At 47.1% G+C, this 19239-nt stretch overlaps 1 protein-coding gene across 6 annotated transcripts in view; it reads right to left on the bottom strand.

Annotated features, from left to right (window-relative positions):
• Nucleotides 1–6193: 6193 nt before the first annotated feature.
• Nucleotides 6194–19239, bottom strand: part of Traf3ip2 (Traf3 interacting protein 2) — a 43249-nt gene continuing 30203 nt past the window's right edge. For 4 of the 6 annotated variants that reach the window (NM_001044248.1, XM_006256532.5, XM_063279317.1 and 1 more), the window contains 5 exons: nucleotides 19109–19197; nucleotides 15168–15236; nucleotides 14005–14121; nucleotides 9607–9681; nucleotides 6194–6615 (listed from right to left, as the gene is read on the bottom strand). In NM_001044248.1, the coding sequence (NP_001037713.1) occupies nucleotides 6469–6615; nucleotides 9607–9681; nucleotides 14005–14121; nucleotides 15168–15236; nucleotides 19109–19197 (497 nt within the window). In that variant the 3' untranslated portion in view covers nucleotides 6194–6468. Of the gene's footprint in view, nucleotides 6616–9606; nucleotides 9682–11820; nucleotides 12237–14004; nucleotides 14122–14671; nucleotides 14824–15167; nucleotides 15237–19108; nucleotides 19198–19239 lie in introns of those variants that run through there. The other 2 variants (XM_039098887.2, XM_063279316.1) reach the window with 2 other exon arrangements.

Raw genomic sequence — 19239 nt, 5'->3', positions numbered from 1 at the left:
GAATCTATCACTCTGGGACCTACTGGAGAGGGATTCAAACCAGGGAAACAGAAGTTCTCTCAAGCATCTGAGTAAACAAACTGTGGATAACAACAGATTGGAGAGGAAAATCGGTGAGTCCTTGAACTCAAGGAACCTTGACAGACAAAATACAAGATACTAACTCAGTCAGATCCTGACTTTACCCAAACACACTTCCCTAGTATAGAGAAAGAAGCCTTTGACCAATGCCAGTATGAGGTTCAGACCATACTGTTGTACCTAGATGAACCCAGAACCAGCAGCTTTCGGCCCAAGGCATTGCCTGGGAGTTGGCAAAGGCCAGTCAGGTACCCGAGGCCAGCTGCCACTCTGGTGAAGCTGGCACCCAGGCCTGTAGCCAGCCGTTTCCAAAGCGGTCCTTTGATAACACTGATTGCATCTCCCTCGCTAGAGCCTGGGGCCGATTGAGCATCAGCCAAATACTGTGGGTAACAAAGACGAGGGAAAGTAATCCAAACACAGGTTTTATTATACAATCCAGGGAGTGAGAGAAGTGTGTTTACTCTGTAAGCTAGCACACCTGCTCAGGCCCCGAGGCTCATTTCCATCAGTTGCCATGGTAAACCCACTATACTTCAGGGCCGCGTGGCTTTGTTTCCTTTTGAAATCTGGTCCTTGTCCTACCTTCTCTAACAACTCCAGCACAATGGCATGGGAGCCGGCAACAGCATAATTGATTTCTCTGTCTCTCTATCAACGGTTCACACTTGTTCAGCACCAGCCCGAGTCTGCCTTCCCCTTTGAACTCCTTGCTAGCCACGAAGGCATGCTTCGAAAGCTGTCCTCATTAACATTCCAGGTCGCTCTTCCCTGTCAGCAACAACAAAGCCCGCATCAACGGCCTCCTTCCTCCCTGCTTTACCGAGTGGCTCAGTTCCACGTTTTGCTGCTGATCCAGGTGCCCAGGCAAACAACTCTGGGCTAAGAAGCATGCAGGAGAGAGTAAAAATAGAACAGCGGCTTGGACGCACACCAGAGCAGCTACTTCATCTCCACGCGCTTTGCACACTAAGCCTAATGGGATCCATCAGGCAGGAGTCCTCTCTCACTCCCCTCCTCCCTCCCCCTCCTCCCTCCCCCTCCTCCCTCTCCCTCCTCCCTCCACAGCTGCCTTCTTCTATCAGCACCTTTCCAGTGAAGGGAGCAAAGGGAGGTCAGGCCTGGGACAAGAAAGATGTGCCCTAGTGGTTTCAGCTTACAAGCCCCGAGAGATCCGGGAGCTGTGATCATGCCTTCCTCACAAGACTTTCTAGAAAAGGGTGAGCAGACCCCGACCTTGTTACCATTGCCCAGCCACACCAGCCCATGCTGCTCTTTGCATATCGAAGCCTCAGCACTTCCTAAACCATAAACGTGACCTAGGGCCACACCCAGACGTCCCCTGAGAAGGTAAATACGAAAGTCAGCCACACTGAGCATTCCTTCCACAGGTCCCACCTGCTTGACTTGAGGCTAAGAACCTGTGAGCAGACAGATACACAGACACCCTGGAGGGGCGCTGATGCGGCTCCCGCTCACCATGTGCTCCGAGTCCAAAACCACTTTTCAAGGAAACAAAAAGGAAGAGTATTAGGAAGTTAGGAACGTGCTGTTGGCTGCAGGTCTTCCAGAATGCTAACTATACGGATTGGATTCTTCTGTGCCGTTTTATGCCTCGTGGTGGACTGTACAGTTCCTGCAGCCAGCCCCACCCCACACCCTCCCAAGGGCAGTTACCAGGCATTTCTCATTTCTCCATATTTCTCCAAGTAGCACTTTTGTAGCATCAGAAAAATGCAAGAAGCATTTTTTAAAATTACTGATTTTTTGAGAGTGCATGCGCACGCGCAGACGCACGCGCACAGCTTTCAAAGACAATGATATAATTGCAGATTTTTGTCTTCAAGCCTCAGGAAGGTTTTGAGGAATTTGAAGTTGGCCTGGGGTTCACGTCAAACCACCACAGACTAAATATGCCAAGGCGTGTCACGAGAGCCACCTCCATATCATCACAGTAATAATTAATCCCTAAAGAGACTCTCCCAGCACAAGTTGTGACATGATCATTTACTCTCGCAGCCGCCAGAGGATGGAGGTCATCTTCCGTCAGTCCTCCCATGCTCAGGAGGCTGTGTTTACCCCAGGGAGGAACTCTGTCACTGTAGATAAGAATACCAGTAAACCCCCAGAAGGTTCCATGGGCTTGCCCGCCTTGAAGCTAGATCACGGGCTGGAGCCCTGGAGTGAACTTGGACAAACAGTTTCTTTGCTTCCTTCCTGCATAAAACCAAGCCCAGGGTCCCTTTCAGAATGAAAATCCCACGACAGAAATGTTACTGTAAAGCGTCATTATTCTGCTGCTTCTTTCTTCTTGTCCGTTGTTGGATTGTCGCACACAGAGATATCTGTTCCGTTTCCGGAAATTCTCAAAGCACAAAATTCTCTGGCGAGAGGTGTGTCTTCTTTGTAGTATTTTCCCACAGTGTAATCTACCTTCTCATTTCATCTGCTATTAGGAGAGGGACTTCCAGACCCTTCTAGGCACATTAAAGAGAAACAGACAGATCCTGCAGTTTAAAAGACTCTCCCTGGGTCATTTCAGCGGTCACAGGACTTGGTAACCCATCGGCAAAAATGGCGGCATAGTGCTTGCTGAAATGGCAGGCGTTAGGGAAAATGCTCTTGGCAAAACATCCCAAAACAAGGGTGGAAAGTTCAAACCGGAGAACTTGCAGCCCCTGTTGAGATGACTCAGAAAAACTCCGGTCTTCACGGGGGAGGGGGAGTGATTTGTTTAAGAGAAAGGAAGAGAAGTTAACCACAGCAACGATTCTTCTGATCTGAGCTGAGGAAAACACAGCCCAATACTGTGATTGCAGCCCAAGGCTGAGACAACTTTGAACCCTTAAGACACTTAGAAGTTAAAGTGGACAGGCAAGTGTTTTCAAGACAGTCACTGAAATTAAAATTAGCCACTAAATACCAGAAAATAATCTGAGTCTATACCAGTACCCCTGACCCAAATCAGTTTATTATGACTAACGTCAGGGGTTACGAGGTTATTTTCACCGTGTCAGCGATATCCAATTTCTACCCTCAAAATATCTACAAATAGATGCACAAGGACCAGAGTAATCTTTAAATAAACCAGGTGTTAATCTGAGGATCAGTGCTCTAAAATAATTCCTTTGCTGGTACTGGTCATCAGATTTCATAGACACTTCAGAGCCAAGCTGTCAACTCTAGGGGACTATGAGCGAGCGCGTGCAAACACACACACACACACACACACACACACACACACGCTCACACACACACTCACACACACACTCACACACACACACAAACACACACACACACACTCAGATACACTGTGGGTGTTGTTTGGTTTACATTTTTTTGTTTCACACTAACTGCTACCAGCTGTAACCCTTTAAGGACTGTTTGTGGCACAGGAGAGACCTTTTTCTTAGTCCCCAAGGTGTAGAAAGAATAGAAGGAACTAGTTGCTGAATGCTCTGGAAAAGTCTCTCGAGGGGGCTGGGGTGAGGGGCGCTGATAACATTTCATTCTAAATCTTTGCAAACTGGGAACCTTTCAAAGAAATAATTGCTGGGCTACTTCTGCAGATGTGGAATCCCCTATAATAGCCTCACCTCGACCAAAACAATAATGAAAAGAGGAAAAGACTTGAAGTTTGAAATGCTTTCCCAGAATTCAGAGTTGGCGAAACAAGAAAATCCCACTAGGTCTCAAGTGCCTCAAAAGTAATTATTATTTCCATAAAGTCATACAAATAAGCACTTAACTTACGCTAGCTTTTTCCTGTTTAAAAGCATCCAGTCAATGTAGATGTTGGTCATAAAATGAATCGGACTGCATTCTTTTTAACTCATTAGCAACTTTTCTTTCTTTTTTTTTTTTTTTTTCTTTTTCTTTTTTTCGGAGCTGGGGACCAAACCCAGGGCCTTGCGCTTGCTAGGCAAGCGCTCTACTACTGAGCTAAATCCCCAACCCCATTAGCAACTTTTCTTAATGTAGTTGAAAGTATTTGTCTTTCTCTACAGTGACATTTAAGGGATGACTACCTCAGAGCAAAGTTGAAACTCGTTTACTAAGTTAGGCAGAGAAAGGAAGCAGGTATCTTTTTATTGACCTATTGGGCTGTAAGGCCATTTTTTCCCTGTGCAATAGTTTATTTAGATCACACACACACACACACACACACACACACACACACACACACACACTCACACACACACACACACACACACACACACACGTTTTCTAAATGTCTGTGTGCTGTTTCTTGGAGATCGACTAAGCCCAAATTATTGATTTGAAGGTACTATTTAGGACATTTTATTTATTTATTTATTTATTTATTTATTTATTTATTTATTTATTTATTTTTCTTTTCTTTTTTTCGGAGCTGGGGACCGAACCCAGGGCCTTGCGCTTGCTAGGCAAGAGCTCTACCACTGAGCTAAATCCCCAACCCCAGGACATTTTTAAAAGAAGGAAATATCTCATGAGACAGTGTACAGAGGGCTGGAGGTGTGCCTCAGTGTTAGAGCACCCAGGGCCCTAGATTCAGTCTCCTGTACTGGGGCTGGGGAGGAGCAAGTTTTGTCAGATGCATTGGTGCACGCTTATAAACCCAACACTCCGGTGCAGAGGCAGCAGGATTACAAATTACACGCCGGCCTGGGCTAAGCAGTTATAGGCAGCCTGAGCTGCACGGAAAGACTTCTCCAAATAAGTCCGTTAAAACCATTGAGGTATATTTTTTGCTATTGTGAATCAGTATGAATCAGTTGGTTTTTTGCTTTTTAAAAACTGGTTAAGTTTAAACTTAAGAACGAGAATATATGGTGGTTGGGGATTTAGCTCAGTGGTAGAGCGCTTGCCTAGCAAGCGCAAGGCCCTGGGTTCAGTCCTCAGCTCCGGCAAAAGAAAAACAAAAAACAAAAAACAAAAAACTAGAATATATCCAGGTGTGGTGGTTTGAACAATAATGACTCCAAATTCATATATTTTTTGGACCGTTTGTTTCTCAGCTGGTGGACTGCTCAGGAAGGATTAGGAGGAGGTGTGATCTTATTGGAGGAGGTGTGTCACTGCAGGTGGGCTTTGAAGTTTCAAAAGCCAATGCCAGGCTGTCCCCCCTCCCCTCCCTGTCCCCCCTTCCTCTCCCTGTCCCCTCCTCCTCCCTCTGCCTCCATCTTTCGGATAAGATATAAGCTCGAAGCTACTACACCAGCACATGCCTGCCTACCTGCTGCCACGCTCCAGGTCATGATAACCGTGGACTCTGAAACTGTAAGCCAGCCCCCATTAAATGCTTCCTTTTAAACACAGCCTTGGTCATGGTGTCTGCTCACAGTAATGAAATAGTAACCAAGACACTGGTTTGCTGGTATACACCTGCAATCCCGGCACTGCAAGGCAGGAGGATCGCCATGGGTTCAAGGCCATCTTACTCTATGCATTGAATTCCGGGCCATCCAGAACTTCATAGTAAGACTCCATCTCCAAAAAAACAAAAACAGAACGGAACAAAACAGAAGTAAAAAGTAAAATTACATTTATGCCCTGGGAGATGCGATTCTAAAAAAATAAACACCCCATTACTTCTCTAAAGAGAATTTAGAGGTTAAGGCCCACATTCCAGACCTTCCTGGTTCACTAGAAATACCCTGCTCCATATGATTTTATAAGTCTTCCAAGTCCCAGAAAAGCAGGAAGACTTGCTTAGTCACAGGGGTACTCAGGAGTGGGACAAAGAAAACTAGACCATAACTCTGGCCTGGATGACACAGCCCCTGTTACTTCATGCATATACTCAGATATTTTTACATAAATGGCCAGACCTTTTCCTCTTCTTGAAGTCTTGTATCCTGGACTTCTACGTGCTAAGCAAATGTTCTACCACTGAGCTACACTCCCCACCCAATTACAGCTTTACAATTAGCATTGCTTCATTAAAAGCCTCAACGTGAAGAGAAAGCCTTTCACATTAAAAGGACACATCACTTTCTAGTTTTAATTCTTCAGTACAGAACTCTGTCACATTTACCTAATACTATATCTGAGCAGCTTTGTTGATGTCCGGGAGCTGCCCGTTCCAGTATAAATTAATAATCCCACCTCCACTGAGACAAACACATTCTTACAAAGAATAATCACTTTATTAATTGAGCACGATTCAGACTGGTCTAAGGACACAAAGCATCCGGCCAACTCATAAGAGTAGCTGAAGTGATGAGAGTTTTTGTGGCCATAGGTCCGGGCAGCCATCACCTGCAACATCCACTCCCAGAAGCACTGGAGGCCGGGCGAGGACACCTCAGACTCAGGAGGCCGGGAACTCTGTAGAACAGGTGTTCCAGGCCTGAGTGCCACCAACCAGCTTGGCTGGACGAATGCTGTGAGAACAGGCTGGCATCACAAAGGTACCACCTGAAGGGTGGGCAGAGGGCCTCGGGGAGGAGCTACGTACTCCTCCTCTCGGAGCAGCCGCAGAAGGATGTTTTTCTTATTCTTGGGCCAGCTGTACACGTGAGTGTTCTGCAGCCAGGTCGGCACATGCTCCTGTGGAAGAGAGGGCAGGAACAAAGGTCACGGGACGGAGAGGAGCCCGGATTCGAGGTCCGGGCCTCAGTTCCCAACAGCTCCGGTTCGCCCTCCATAGGTGTTCCCGCCACTGAGCTGTCTTGGGAGCTGCTGTTTTGCTTTCGGAGCGTGCGAGCGAAGCTCTTTTGGCTTCGGGTGCAGGCTGTGCATCTCATTATGGAAACCACATGTGTGCAGCATTTTCTGTCAGTCTCCTGGGCTACCTGCCCTTTGCATGTCAATGTGCTTTTCACCACCTCACATGAAAGGGGTAGGACTGAGGTCACACTGAATGATGTGAATTCCCCTGTGGCTTTGGGGGAAGGATGCCAGCGCTCTGGGCTTAATCTAATTCGTGATTCTTTCACTCCGACCTCAGCTCTGGCCTGAAGAGGAAGGAGCAGAAGGGAGCTCAGAGCTGTGAGGCTGGTGTTCCACAGGCTAATTTCCATCACCCCTAGGACAGCCCTCAGGACCGTCTGTCCATGTGGAGCACACATTCTGATGAGGAGAGACCACGACCAGCTCAGCATCGACACAGAAATGAAATGTGAAATGCGCCGTGCCTAGGAAGGTGCTTCAGAAAAGCCACACAGTGATGGAAGATGGACATGTGTTCAAAAGCAAGAACATCACAGTGGCCAGAACAGAGCAGGCAGATGAAGAGGGCCAGAATTCTAGGGGCTGCATCACACGAGGCCTGGAGAGCACTGTAAGGCCTTTGGTTTGCATTTTGAGATGAGCTGCCTTGAGGATGGTAGCCTGAGTTCAGAGCCAGCACTCATGTTGAGTGCAGAAGATAAGCAATTCAAAGGTCACAACTGTCTTGAGGAGTCAAGATCTCACACAGAGGCAAAATCAGCATAAACTGTTTTCTAGGTCATCGTATAGCAAATAGCCAGCATGTCCCAAGCTCTGGCCATAAGGAGACTGACTGTCAAGTGGAATTTTAAAACAATAGCAAATATATACATATATGTATATATATATACATATATACATATATATTGCATTATGTATGCATTCCATGCATACACACACACACACACAAACACACAAACACACAGACATATGCATGAGCCAATGACTCTAACCAATTAGTCCCAGTGCCCCTAACATGTACCACTGAATCACGTACTGTAATTAACCAAAGCTCTCAGGAAAGTCACAATGCTTTACATAGGCCTGAGGGGAAAGAAAACCCCACAGCTGGAGAGGTTGCAAGGGTTCAAGGATTAGCAAGAGTTCACCAGGCTAGCAGGTTGGGAAAGGGCATTTTAAGGAGAGGGAGTAAGGGGCAAAGACCCTAGACAGAGAACATGAGTGAGGTTTGCTGACATGGCCCCGTTATGACCAAAGCTTAGGGCCCCAGGTGATACGACGGGAGAAGGAGAAAGTGGACACAGTGCTGTTCCAAAGAGCCGCATGTGTTGAGCTAAGGAAGTCAGCGGGAAGTGTCACAGAATTTTAAAACTAGAGAGATAGAGTTGGAGTTCTTTGATGTCGAAGCAGAAGGTGGCTAGAATAGAGTCCAGAGGAGGGGGAGACCGGCTGGGGGTGGGATTTGCCAGTCAATAACTGCATTTAGCCCCTGGATGAGCTAGGGCCAGCAAGGATGAGGGGTCCCTTCATGTGCCCTGTGCATTGTCCAACCTTATGTGTCCTGTCCACACAGACTGTGTCTTAGTTAGGGGTTCCGTTACTGTGAAGACACCATGACCAAAGCAACTCATAAAGACAAACATCTAATGGGGGCTGGCTCGCGGTTTCACAGGCTCAGTCCAGATCACCACAGCAGGAAGTATGGCAGCCTGCAGGCAGACATGGTGCTGGAGAAGGCGCTGAGAGTTCCGCACCCTGATTTGAAAGCATCCAGGAGAGACTCTTGCAGGCAGCCAGGAGGAGGGTCTCAAAAGCCCATCCCCACAGTGACACACTTTCTCCCACAAGGCCACACCCACTCCAACGAGGCCACACCTAATATTGTCACTCCCATGAGCCAAGCATGCTCAAGCCACCACAACAGATCTCTTGTGCGGAGCAGAGGTTCCAGTGCAGTCCTAATATCTAGGAGTCCTCCAGAATGAGGCTGCACCCAAGCTGAGTGCTCTGGTCTGAGTCTCAGGCTGTTTCCTTAGCGTCTGTCTTCCCTCGGCCAGGCCTGGAATGTTCTCTGATGGCTTGGCTTGTATTCTCTAGAGCTGTCTAGAGCAGGGAATATGTCGAGAACCCTCATGCGAACCCCAGCAAGGTTCACCTAGAGAGCTGTGCGGATTCAGTGCCCGCACTCCACGGGTGCGAGGGTTGAACTGTGTGCAGCAAAGTATTTATGTGGAGCAGAAAGCAAAGTGTCCATGCTTTGGCTCTAATGTGGGATAAGAAGCTTTAGAGGATAAACACCCTCATGTTCTTGGGCATTTGCATATTTGGTCCCCAGTGGGTGATCCCAGTTGGTGTTTAGAGAGGCCTAGGAGGTATGGGCCTGCTGAAGGAAATACGTTACTTGAAGCAGGCTTTGGGGTTTCAGAAGCCACACCCTGTCTGCTTTCTGTTTGTCATCCGGATGTGAGCCCTCAGCTCAGTTTCCAGCTCTGGATGCCACAGTTGCCTGCTGCCACACTTCCCTGGCACAATGGAGATGCACCTTCTCCCTCTGCAATCACAAGCCCCAAATGAGCCCTCCCCCTGCCTCGCCGTCTTGCCCGTGGTGTTCTAGCACAGCGACAGAAAAGTAACTGTGCACAAACCATTCCTTCGTGTACACAGAGAAACCAGGACAGCCATGGTCCTACCCCATAACACTTCAGACCGCTCGGAGCCCAGGGGACATAAAACGTGTCCATCTTTCTGGTAACAGTTACCTCTGAGGGCTGTCAAGGCGCTGACAAGATTCTTAACGTAAAATCCCAGGTAGTCATCAAACCAGATTTGAAAACAGAGAGAATCCTTGAGGACTGACTGTTTGCTTACCTTCTTGGCATTTGGGAAGAGCACAGGGATGAACCTGAAATTCATGCTTCCCTGATTTATAAACTCGATCTGCATCTAAAACCAAACAAATAGGAAGACTTAATCCAGGATCAAGGTGAGCTGATGTGGCAGCAACACTACCAGTCCGCATGGCAACTTTATTCTGGGCTGTTTGCTTGAGAGCCATGTTACTTATAATTTAAGCTTTCTCCGTGACACACTGTGCTACTTTTCTTGTATGGGCCACTACGATGGCCATCATTGGCTGTCAACCTGACGACACCTAGAATTAACTAAAAACTAAAACTGGGTGGGCACACCAGAGAGGGGTTTTTGCTCAATTCAACCATTCAAAGGAGGAAGATCCACTTCTAATCCGGATCTTTCTGAAATGGGAAACCCACCTCTAATGTGGGCCACACCTCGGGCTGGAAGCCTTTGTGGAGGGAAGAAGGAAGCATCTCTCAGCCTGCTTGCTCTCGCTCTCACTGACACATCCATCCCTTCACCAGATTAGAGCCGGCTTCTTCAGGAGTCCAGTACACACTGAAGACCAGAGGAGAAATCTGGCTTCGTGGACTGAATAACCTTGCATTGGTAGACAGCCACTGTTGGCCTTTATGTAAGCCTTTAAGCCATTCTAATAAACTCCCTTTCTCTCACACATACTCTCTCCAAATATATGTGGAGATGTACATGTATGTACATATGTATGTATGTTTGCATTCATGCATGCATGTATATGTGTGTGTATGTATGCATGCATGTATGTATGGTGAGAGTTTTATCCTTCTACAAAACCCTGAGTAATATGGGCACTTACTGAAGACCTATTAAAAGTCACTTTCTGGAGACCAGAAAGCTGGCATAGCAGGTACAATTGCTTGCTGCCATGCCTGACCACCTAAGTTCTCTCCTTGGAGCCCACATGGTAGAAAGAGAGAACTGACTCATGCAAGTTCTTCTCTAATCTCTACTCTGTTTAGTGACAAATGCATTTGCATGTATATATGTGTGTGCACACACACAGAATATATATAGTTTGTTTTGAGTCAGGATCTCATGTGTAGCCTAGACTAGCCTGGAATTCACTGCATAGCCCAGGTTGGGTTTGAACTGACAGCAGCCCTCCATTGTCAGCCTCTTGAGTGCTGATCTGGGTTTGGGGCTGGGTCTCCTCAGTTCATAAGATCAAGCTATAGGTCTCTCTGCCAATTCTTTAGTTTATGACTTTATATTATTTGCTTTCAATGGCCAGGTATGAGAGCACTCATAATATGGAAACTCGTAAAGGCTAAAGCCTAAGATTTTTTGTTTGTTTAGCAGGGCACTGATACGATTTGGACAGTCCTCCCAAAGCTGTGGATGTAGTGAGCAGGCAGGAAGGAGAATTGCTAACCCAGAGGACAGCACGAAGAGTGTGATACTCAAGATAGGGGCTATCTCTTCTGCTTCAGGGAGACTGGAGGACAGTAACAGGAGAGGGACCCATGGGCATGAAGAAAGTTCTGGATGGGTAGACAAAAGTCGGGGGAAGGGGAGTGCAGAGGGTGTGAGAGCCTGGAGATGAGGATGTGTGTTAGTCTGACTGCAGTCACCTTGCTATCCACTTCTGGGGCACAGATGGGCTTGACAGAGAGGACTGGAGGTCAGCCGTGAGGAGCTTACTCTGTTAGGCCTGTGGTTCCCTCACCAGATCAATCAGGCTTCGAACTCTGCTCACCCGAGAGGATTTACCTATAAGAACTCTAACAAAATCAGAACTTTCAATACTGAGAGAGCTAAAGTTTTCCAGATCCCAAGGCCAGCAGAGTTTTCAGCCATCTGATGCCAAGGTTGAGAACAAAGAATTCTGTACCAGGAGCAATCTCATCCTCCTACTGACTTTTAGAACAGAACCTTTTGTCGTGCATGAAAACAAAAACCAGAAGTGAATGTGGAGGCCCAACAACCCCACTCTCACAGATTCACACAATGCAGATCCGCCACCAGGGTCTTCTCAGGGCCAGCTCCCTTCCAAACAGAAGACAACAGCAAAAGCGTACGCCATATATGCAACTCAAGTAGCAGCCATGCCATCACAAAGTAAGCACCTGCAGGCAGGGGCGTGGGGATCTGCTGAGTTAAAGCAGAGAGGCGGGCTTCACTCAGCTTCAAGGGCAGGGTGGCCCACTTGGTTTGTTCAATGGCCCCCACTCTGTCAAGGACTAGCCCTTAGCAGTATGTTTTTATTGTCTCCCCTACTTTCTTTCAGATACTGGCTTTCTAAAGACATCATTGGATTTGTGTAGTAATCACTCATTGGTGTGTGGAGGAGGCCAGGAAGTCAGCCTGGGAATAGGAAGATACTGATGGCACATCCAGTCCCTCCTGTGATGAGGAAAAGCCAAAGACATCAAGGAGCCAAATTTGGAGACCACATGGCTATAGCTGGCACAGTCATTGTGTTAACTGTGTGTAGTTCTGGCTGGCTTCTCCATATACCAGCACAACTAAACAGGTTTGTCCAGGAACTGGTAGGGACCTGGCGTCCTTCCCAAGCACCAGCTGCTGGTTCCCGAGACTGGCAAGTTCTTAAGATGTAGACAGAACGTCGGTGTTCTGGGAATGTGCAGACACGATACAGACAGCTAGAGGACAGAAACATCCAGTTAGCCACGACCTTCATGGATCAGTTTATTTCTAGGAATGCTGTTTCTCAGACTCCACAGGCTGGCACTGGGTAAGACTGGACAGGAGGCAGGCTTAGCCCCTGACCCTGGGTCAGACCCTTAACCTTACCACTTTATGTTGTAACTCAAACAAGTGGCCCACGCATGGTGGAAGAGGTGACAGAGATCTTAAAGACTCAGGTGGTGAGAGCTGCTTACATTCTGCTTTGACCCTCTACTCACAGGATGGACAGCATCCGGCTTTGCTCTCTGGGAGAAAGGTGGCCTGAGGCTTTCTGACTGCTTCCTGCCCTGTGCTGCCCACATAGTCCTTGCAGTGAGAGAGACATCATGCCTCATCCTCACTCAAGCCAAGAACTGAAGTCCGGCTTGTGTTCAAGTCCAGTGATTTCCCTACTCCTTCTCAGATGTCAGAGTCTTTGGTGAGCAAACAGGCCAGAGAAACCAGCTCTACTTTGAGAGGGTCGGGGCCACTCCTGCCCTCAGGTATATAGATTCCACAGACAGTTTGAAAGCCACAGGTCTAGTCTGGCTTCCTAGTTAAAACAGAAATGGTCTCCAAAGTATCTCTTAACCTACAAAGGACAAGATGACCAGTAGGCCATAAAGCAGCTAAGTCTGAAGCTGAGTCATATTTTCCCTGAGCCGCTGAGGAACTTCCAAATTCTCCCATGGTTTGAGTTAAGCAGGCCCCACGGCACAGGTTTGGCAGTAGAATGTTCCCTGCCTATCACAAACGAACAACAGTCTCTCTGGTTAAGTATTTTCTGTGTGCCGAGTGCCTGGACTATTAGTTCACTTATGTTCATAGCACTGTGTGGGTGTGTGTGAGTGTGTGTGTGTATGTATATGTGTGTATATGTGTGTGTACATGTGTGTATGTGTGTGTATGTGTGTGTATGTGTGTGCGTGAGTTGTTTGTGTATGTGTGTGTGAGTGTGTGTGTGTATATGTGTGTGTATATGTATGTGTCTGTATGTGTGTCTGTGTGTGTCTGTGCGTGTGTGTATATGTGTGTGTGTCTGTGTGTATGTGTGTGAGTGTCTGTGTGTGTCTGTGAGTGTGTGTGTATGTGTGTATACGTGTGTGTACATGTGTGTATGTGTGTATGTGTGTGTGAGTGTGTATGTGTGTGTATGTGTGAGTGTGTGACTGTGTGTGTCTGTGTGTGAGTGTGTATCTGTGTGTGTGAGTGTGTGTGTATATGTGTGTGTATGTGTGTGAATGTGTGTGTATTATACACCATATATATGATCCATTTTGTGAACAGGGTCACAGAAGGGTAAGATTAAGTACCTGGGCCATGGTCATCTAGCCTGTGTTTAGGAAGCTAACATACATGACACATGCTTTTCTGGCATGACAGAATTGTCCTTCCCACATTGCACCTCGCCTCTCTGGAAGAGCAAGGAACAGAAGGTAACAGCTATAGTACTCCACTCACCCCGTCGCTCACTCTCTAAGCGAGCAAAGCCCTACTTTTTAGAACCTTGATTAACATCTCTTAGTTACTGACAGGGCCCGTTTGAGTACTGGGTGGAGGAGTGGTGATTCTCCATGGGTCTCAAAGTTCAGAGTATACAGAGCCATCGCTGAAATAGCTTCTCCTGGCACGGCAGCTCTGAGAGTCTCCCCCGACATCCGCTCACCCTGAATGAAGAAGCAGCCCCGCTAGAGAGGGTGCCTGTTCCAGAGGAAGAGCCAGGCCTGGTGGTCTCTCACTCACCATCCGATGAATGTACTTAGTATGTAAGCCATGCTCATCCTCGTCCAGCTGCGACCCAGTGCCTTCCACATCCTGTTTGTATTTGGGGCTGATTGCTACGATTATCATCACTGTCTTCTGTAATGAGAAGGAGAAAAGCGTGTTTACGGAAGGGGAAGTGTGGTTCATTTGGTGAACGCCAGCTGGAAACTGGCCAGCAGGACCATACGCGGTCCCTGACCTGCTGGTGGGCACAGGACTAGTCCCTCTCTCTATGAAAGCAAAAGGCACCAGCCCCCACTCAGGCCTGCTGTCACCTCTCCCCCTCCCCACTGTCTCTGTGCCCAGCGCCCTAAAAACACACAGAGCAAACGGCTCTGAGAGGAATTCTCCCCGTCCTCCACAACCTTCTCTAATAAACATCTGATGAAATCCGAAATCACCACTCTTCACGGAGGCAGAGAAGCATCACCACTGCACGGAAAAAAGTGCCCTTCCTCCCTGCAGCCTGATGTGAGCTGTCAGTCACCGTGCGCCTCCACTGCCCGGCTTCTCCTGTGCACATTAGCACAGTCAGTAGGAGCAGACCCTTCAGCACAAAGCAAACACCAGGCTGCAGACAAAAGGAAAGCAGCAAAGCCCAGCCCGCTGAGACTCCCACCCCACCCACTCCTGCCCAAAGAAGTACCCAGACATGGACGTGCTGGCAGCAATCAATTTCTATCTTGTTAAAGCACAGAGTGTCCCAGTGGCTTGTATAGATTCTGTCTGTGGAAAACGAATCACAGGGCTGCAAGTGGGTGCCCTGGGGTGGCACGCTGCTTAGCTTTAAAAGCTCCAGCCCAGTCCTACAAAACGCTTAGAAAGGCCTCAATTCAACTGGGTTCTGCTCCCCCAACATCATTTCCTCCTTTCCTAGTCTGGTCTAGAAATTGTTTGTGCTGATTTTTATCAACCACCTGTGTCTGGTTTGACCGTTACTTCCTGCCTCCTCGTGTCCAGGAGGGTGACCCCATCCTGCCTTTCCAAGTCTTTGCATAGCTTCCAACAACAAGAGTGGCTTTGTCCAGGCTTCCTCAGGCTCAGACTCTGGGAAAGCATCAGTTTTTCTTCTGCGAAATAGCTTCACAGCCTAATTGTTTTTCTCACCAGCACACATCCTCGGAATTTTGGAATATACTTACATCTCGAAGGTAGCGCTCCATCCATTTAATGATATCAATACCCCGGATTCTGTCCTCAAATATGTCAATCTACAAAAAGAGAATATGCAGAAGGGCTCTTAACAAGACCTTTCTCTGAGTGCAGACCTCAAGAAAACACAGGATGCTATGTACATTTGCAGCCCTAAAACTAGTGCAAGGAGGAACTTGTGAGTCCAAACAAAGAAGCAAGAGGCTCGTGAAAGATGCCATTTTCAACATTCATAGGTATTTGAGTATATAATATTCATAGCTAGAATATAGCAGTTCACTTCAAAATGTGTCTGCAGTTACACACTAACTACATGTTCAGAAATCGGAAAGACGCAGTATGTCACTAAATCGGATATGTCCGCAAAGACAAAAATAGTACATTTATGTGTCTGCAACAGGAAACATGAAAAGGCAGATTCTGAAACCTTCGTGTACATGTAGTGCACAAACGCTGAGACACAACACAACTGTGGTGTTGGGGGATGAGAACGGTTATGTCCGACTTCAATTATACATCTTAACAGGATTGCATGAAAGTTGGGCAAAATCCAAGGAATAGTCACAAAAACAATCACTGAGCTGGTGGGGCAGGGTTAAGGATGAGAGTGGAGAACTCTGGGGCTTTGATAAGACTCAGTAGTCTTCTCTCCTGGAAGAGAGAGAGAGAGAGAGAGAGGAGAACATATGTCTGTGTGTGTATGCGTGTGTGTAGTATGTGAGCATGTGTGTAGCGTGTGAGCATGTGTGCAGCGTGTGAGCATGTGTGCAGTGTGTGTATGCATGTGTGTGCTGTATGTATCTCTACGTGTGCATGTGTGTCTGTGTGTCTACATATGTGTAGTGTGTGTTTAGAGTGTGTCTGTGTGTGTCTGCATGTGTGTAGAATGTGTGTGTATGTGTATCTGTATGTGTATGCATGTGTGTAGTATGTGAGGATGTGTGTAGTGTGTGTGTATGTGTATCTGTGTGTATGCATGTGTGTAGCGTGTGAGCATGTGTGTAGTGTGTGAGCATGTGTGTAGTGTGTGTGCATGCATGTGTGTAGTGTATGTATCTCTACGTGTGCATGTGTGTCTGTGTGTCTGCATGTGTGCATGTGTGTCTGTGTGTCTGCATGTGTGTAGTGTAGTGTGTGTGTGTGTGTGTGTGTGTGTGTGTGTGTGTATGTGTGTGTGATATTTACAAGGCACTCCTGGTTGGAAGAAGAGGGAATATATTATGTACTAGAGTAGATGAGTTCAGAAGGTCTTTGGGGAAGCATTATTTGATTAGACTCAGCGTACACATATTAATCACCCTAGCATTATCCTGCTGTTTAGAATAGACCCAACCAAGACTCTGGTCTTCATCAAGCATCCTGAGGCAGCTACTATCTTCCCCCCACATTAGTTCCCTTGTAGCACAGCATAAGCCCTTGTACTCTGTAAGTCACACTGACCCCCCCCCCACCATCCCCTAACCCTCACACATTATGGCCACTCATAGCAAACACTCCATTATCGAATTCCTTCCTTAACTCAATGTCTCATTTATGACCTCCTCCTCCTCCTCACTGGCTTCTAAACTCCCTACAGAAAGAGACTATGATAAGGTATGTGCTGGTCAAAGACTGCACTAATCAGTGATGTGTCAGCGCCTCAGATCTCAATGGGCGGCTTGGGTTCTACTCCTGGCTGTGCTGCTCTCCACCCTCATGACTGCAGTGATGAGAATTTAGTGGCAATACAAAAGAGACAAATAGCATAATGCCATAAATGACACTAACACACCATAATCGGTCATTATTATTCAGGAAGTTGTTCTTGTGCTCCAGATACAGACATCGGGGGAGGTGTCTGCTTCTCTAGATTTCCATCAGAAATCTGGACCTGTCTATGACAAGTTTCCCACACTGCTGCTGTGCTGTGAGCTATTGTGCCCCTCAAACGCATGTTAGCTGGAGGTGACGGCTTGCACGTGTACTGCCTCCACTTGGGAGGCTGACATAGGGGGATTGTCAGTTTAGGCAAGAAAGTGAGATCCTGTCTCAAAAAATAAAATGAAAATTAATCTATTGAAACTTTGCCATTACCTCATAATGTGACTGGATTTGGGATAGGGCCTCTCATGATAATTCAGGTAAAGTGAGGTGCTAGGTGAGCCCCGCTCCCATAGGATGGGTGTTCATTGGAAGAAGAGAGAATCAATGAACAGCTAGCTCTGTGCGCACACAGGGGAGGGACCATGTGAAGACCGGGAGAGGACGGCCATCTCCAGCCAAGGAGAGAGGATCCACAATGAAACCAACTGTGTTCTTGGCTCTCCAGCCTTTGGCTGACTTACACAGCCACCGTCTTCAGGTTTCAGGCACCACCTCCCTGTCCCTTTGGTAACAGTGTCCTGCTGGTGGCAGGACAAGACAGTCTTCCCTAAGGACTTCTGAAAAACCTACCCAAACCTTTATTCTGTTGCTGTTGCTGTTGCTGTTTTAATTAAACTCTCCTTAAGTGACTCTTTGTTTCAGTTCACTAAGAGGATCCCAGTGTGTTAGATGTAACACATAGCTGGTCACAAACACACTCTTCTACAGAGTGAAGGGTACATTTAAATCCCCCTACCCCGAACTGCCCTGATTAGAGGCTTTTAGAGGTTAAAAACCGTGGCTATTCTCCAGGGGCAGTCAGAACCCGTATGTTTATATTTGGAGAAGAGAAAAAGTAAGCTCTTATGTGCTACCTCATGTCTCATGGTTTGGCTTTTAGGTCACAGTTGCCCTAGCACCGTCTTATTCTGGAAATGAGCGAGTGAAATGTTAATCTAGGGAGTCGTGAAGTTGGATTACATAAATTGAGGCATCTTTTTCAAAGTTTTTAAAAAAATTGTTTTTTAGTGTGTTACAGGAAAAAAAAAAACAAACTTCGAATAAAAACTATTAAACAGCCAGGCAGTGGTAGCACACACCTTTAATTCCAATGCTTTGGGAGCAAAGTCACAGGACCTCTGTGAGTTTGAGACCAGCCTGGTCTACAGAGTGAATTCCAGGACAGCCAGGGCTACACAGAGAAACCCTGTGTTGAAAAACAAACCAACCAAAAGATATCCCAAAGTACGAAGCAGCATTAAGCCACCTCTTTATCCGGTAGCACCCCTACTCTGCCAATCTTCCGCTCTTCTCTGGAATCCACTGCTGCTGAATGCCTACAAGAGGTTTCTGGGAAGGAAGGAAGCTCAGGGCTTGAGGAAAGCCAGTCCCCAGAGTAACAACCTGTGGTATTTTGTTTATCCTAAGGAAGAATATACACAGCCTTAAGCTGTGCTACCTCAGGGGTTAGCAGGGAGACAGAAAGATTATGTGCCTGAGAATTTTTGGACCAAGATTACAATGGACCCACAGCAGTGATTTAGAGTCATCTCCAGACCTAGACTAGGCCATGTTTTCCCTGAGCAGAATCTTCACTCCTGAAGGAAGGTGTAGAAGGGCAGCCCTGTGCAGTGGAGTACCCAGGCTTCTACCTTAAACCTCACAATCCAGTACAGAGCAGAGGAGTCTGGTTTAGTAATGCCACCTTGGTGACCTTGCAGTGTCCTACACTACAGGAGGGACACTGGCGGGGACGGCTGGGGAGGAAGAGTGCAGGGAAAGCCAGGCCTTTCCTTTAGCTAGGACCAGCAGGACCCATGGTGGGAATTACCACTATTATGGATTTGGGGAGGAGAAATGTTGGAGACTTGAATAGTTTACAGTGCAGTGAAATCCTTGTCTAGTATGAATGAAGCCCTGGCCTTGACTTCTAGCATTAAAGAGATAAATAGATACCTAGAAAACAAGTATCTAAATTCATAAACATTTAGTTCCCAATCACCTAAATAATAAAACACTGTCTAAGACAACTCTTCATCCTTTTTCATTATCGTTACTGTGAACTGTTCTCTCAGAACCAAGTACTCACGGCGGTTTGGAAGCCATTCACCAGCAGGAAGTTCACACACTTCACCACCTCCATGGCTGTGTCCATAGAATAAGTGATAAAGACCTTCCCTAGGAGAAAAATTGTCACCGTTGTTGAAAGTAATCGAATTA

This window comes from Rattus norvegicus, chromosome 20 (assembly GCF_036323735.1).
Source record: "Rattus norvegicus strain BN/NHsdMcwi chromosome 20, GRCr8, whole genome shotgun sequence".
Classification (NCBI taxonomy): domain Eukaryota; kingdom Metazoa; phylum Chordata; class Mammalia; order Rodentia; family Muridae; genus Rattus; species Rattus norvegicus.
The sequence above is the reverse complement of the archived record's forward strand: the minus strand, read 5'-3'. Positions and strand labels throughout refer to the sequence as shown.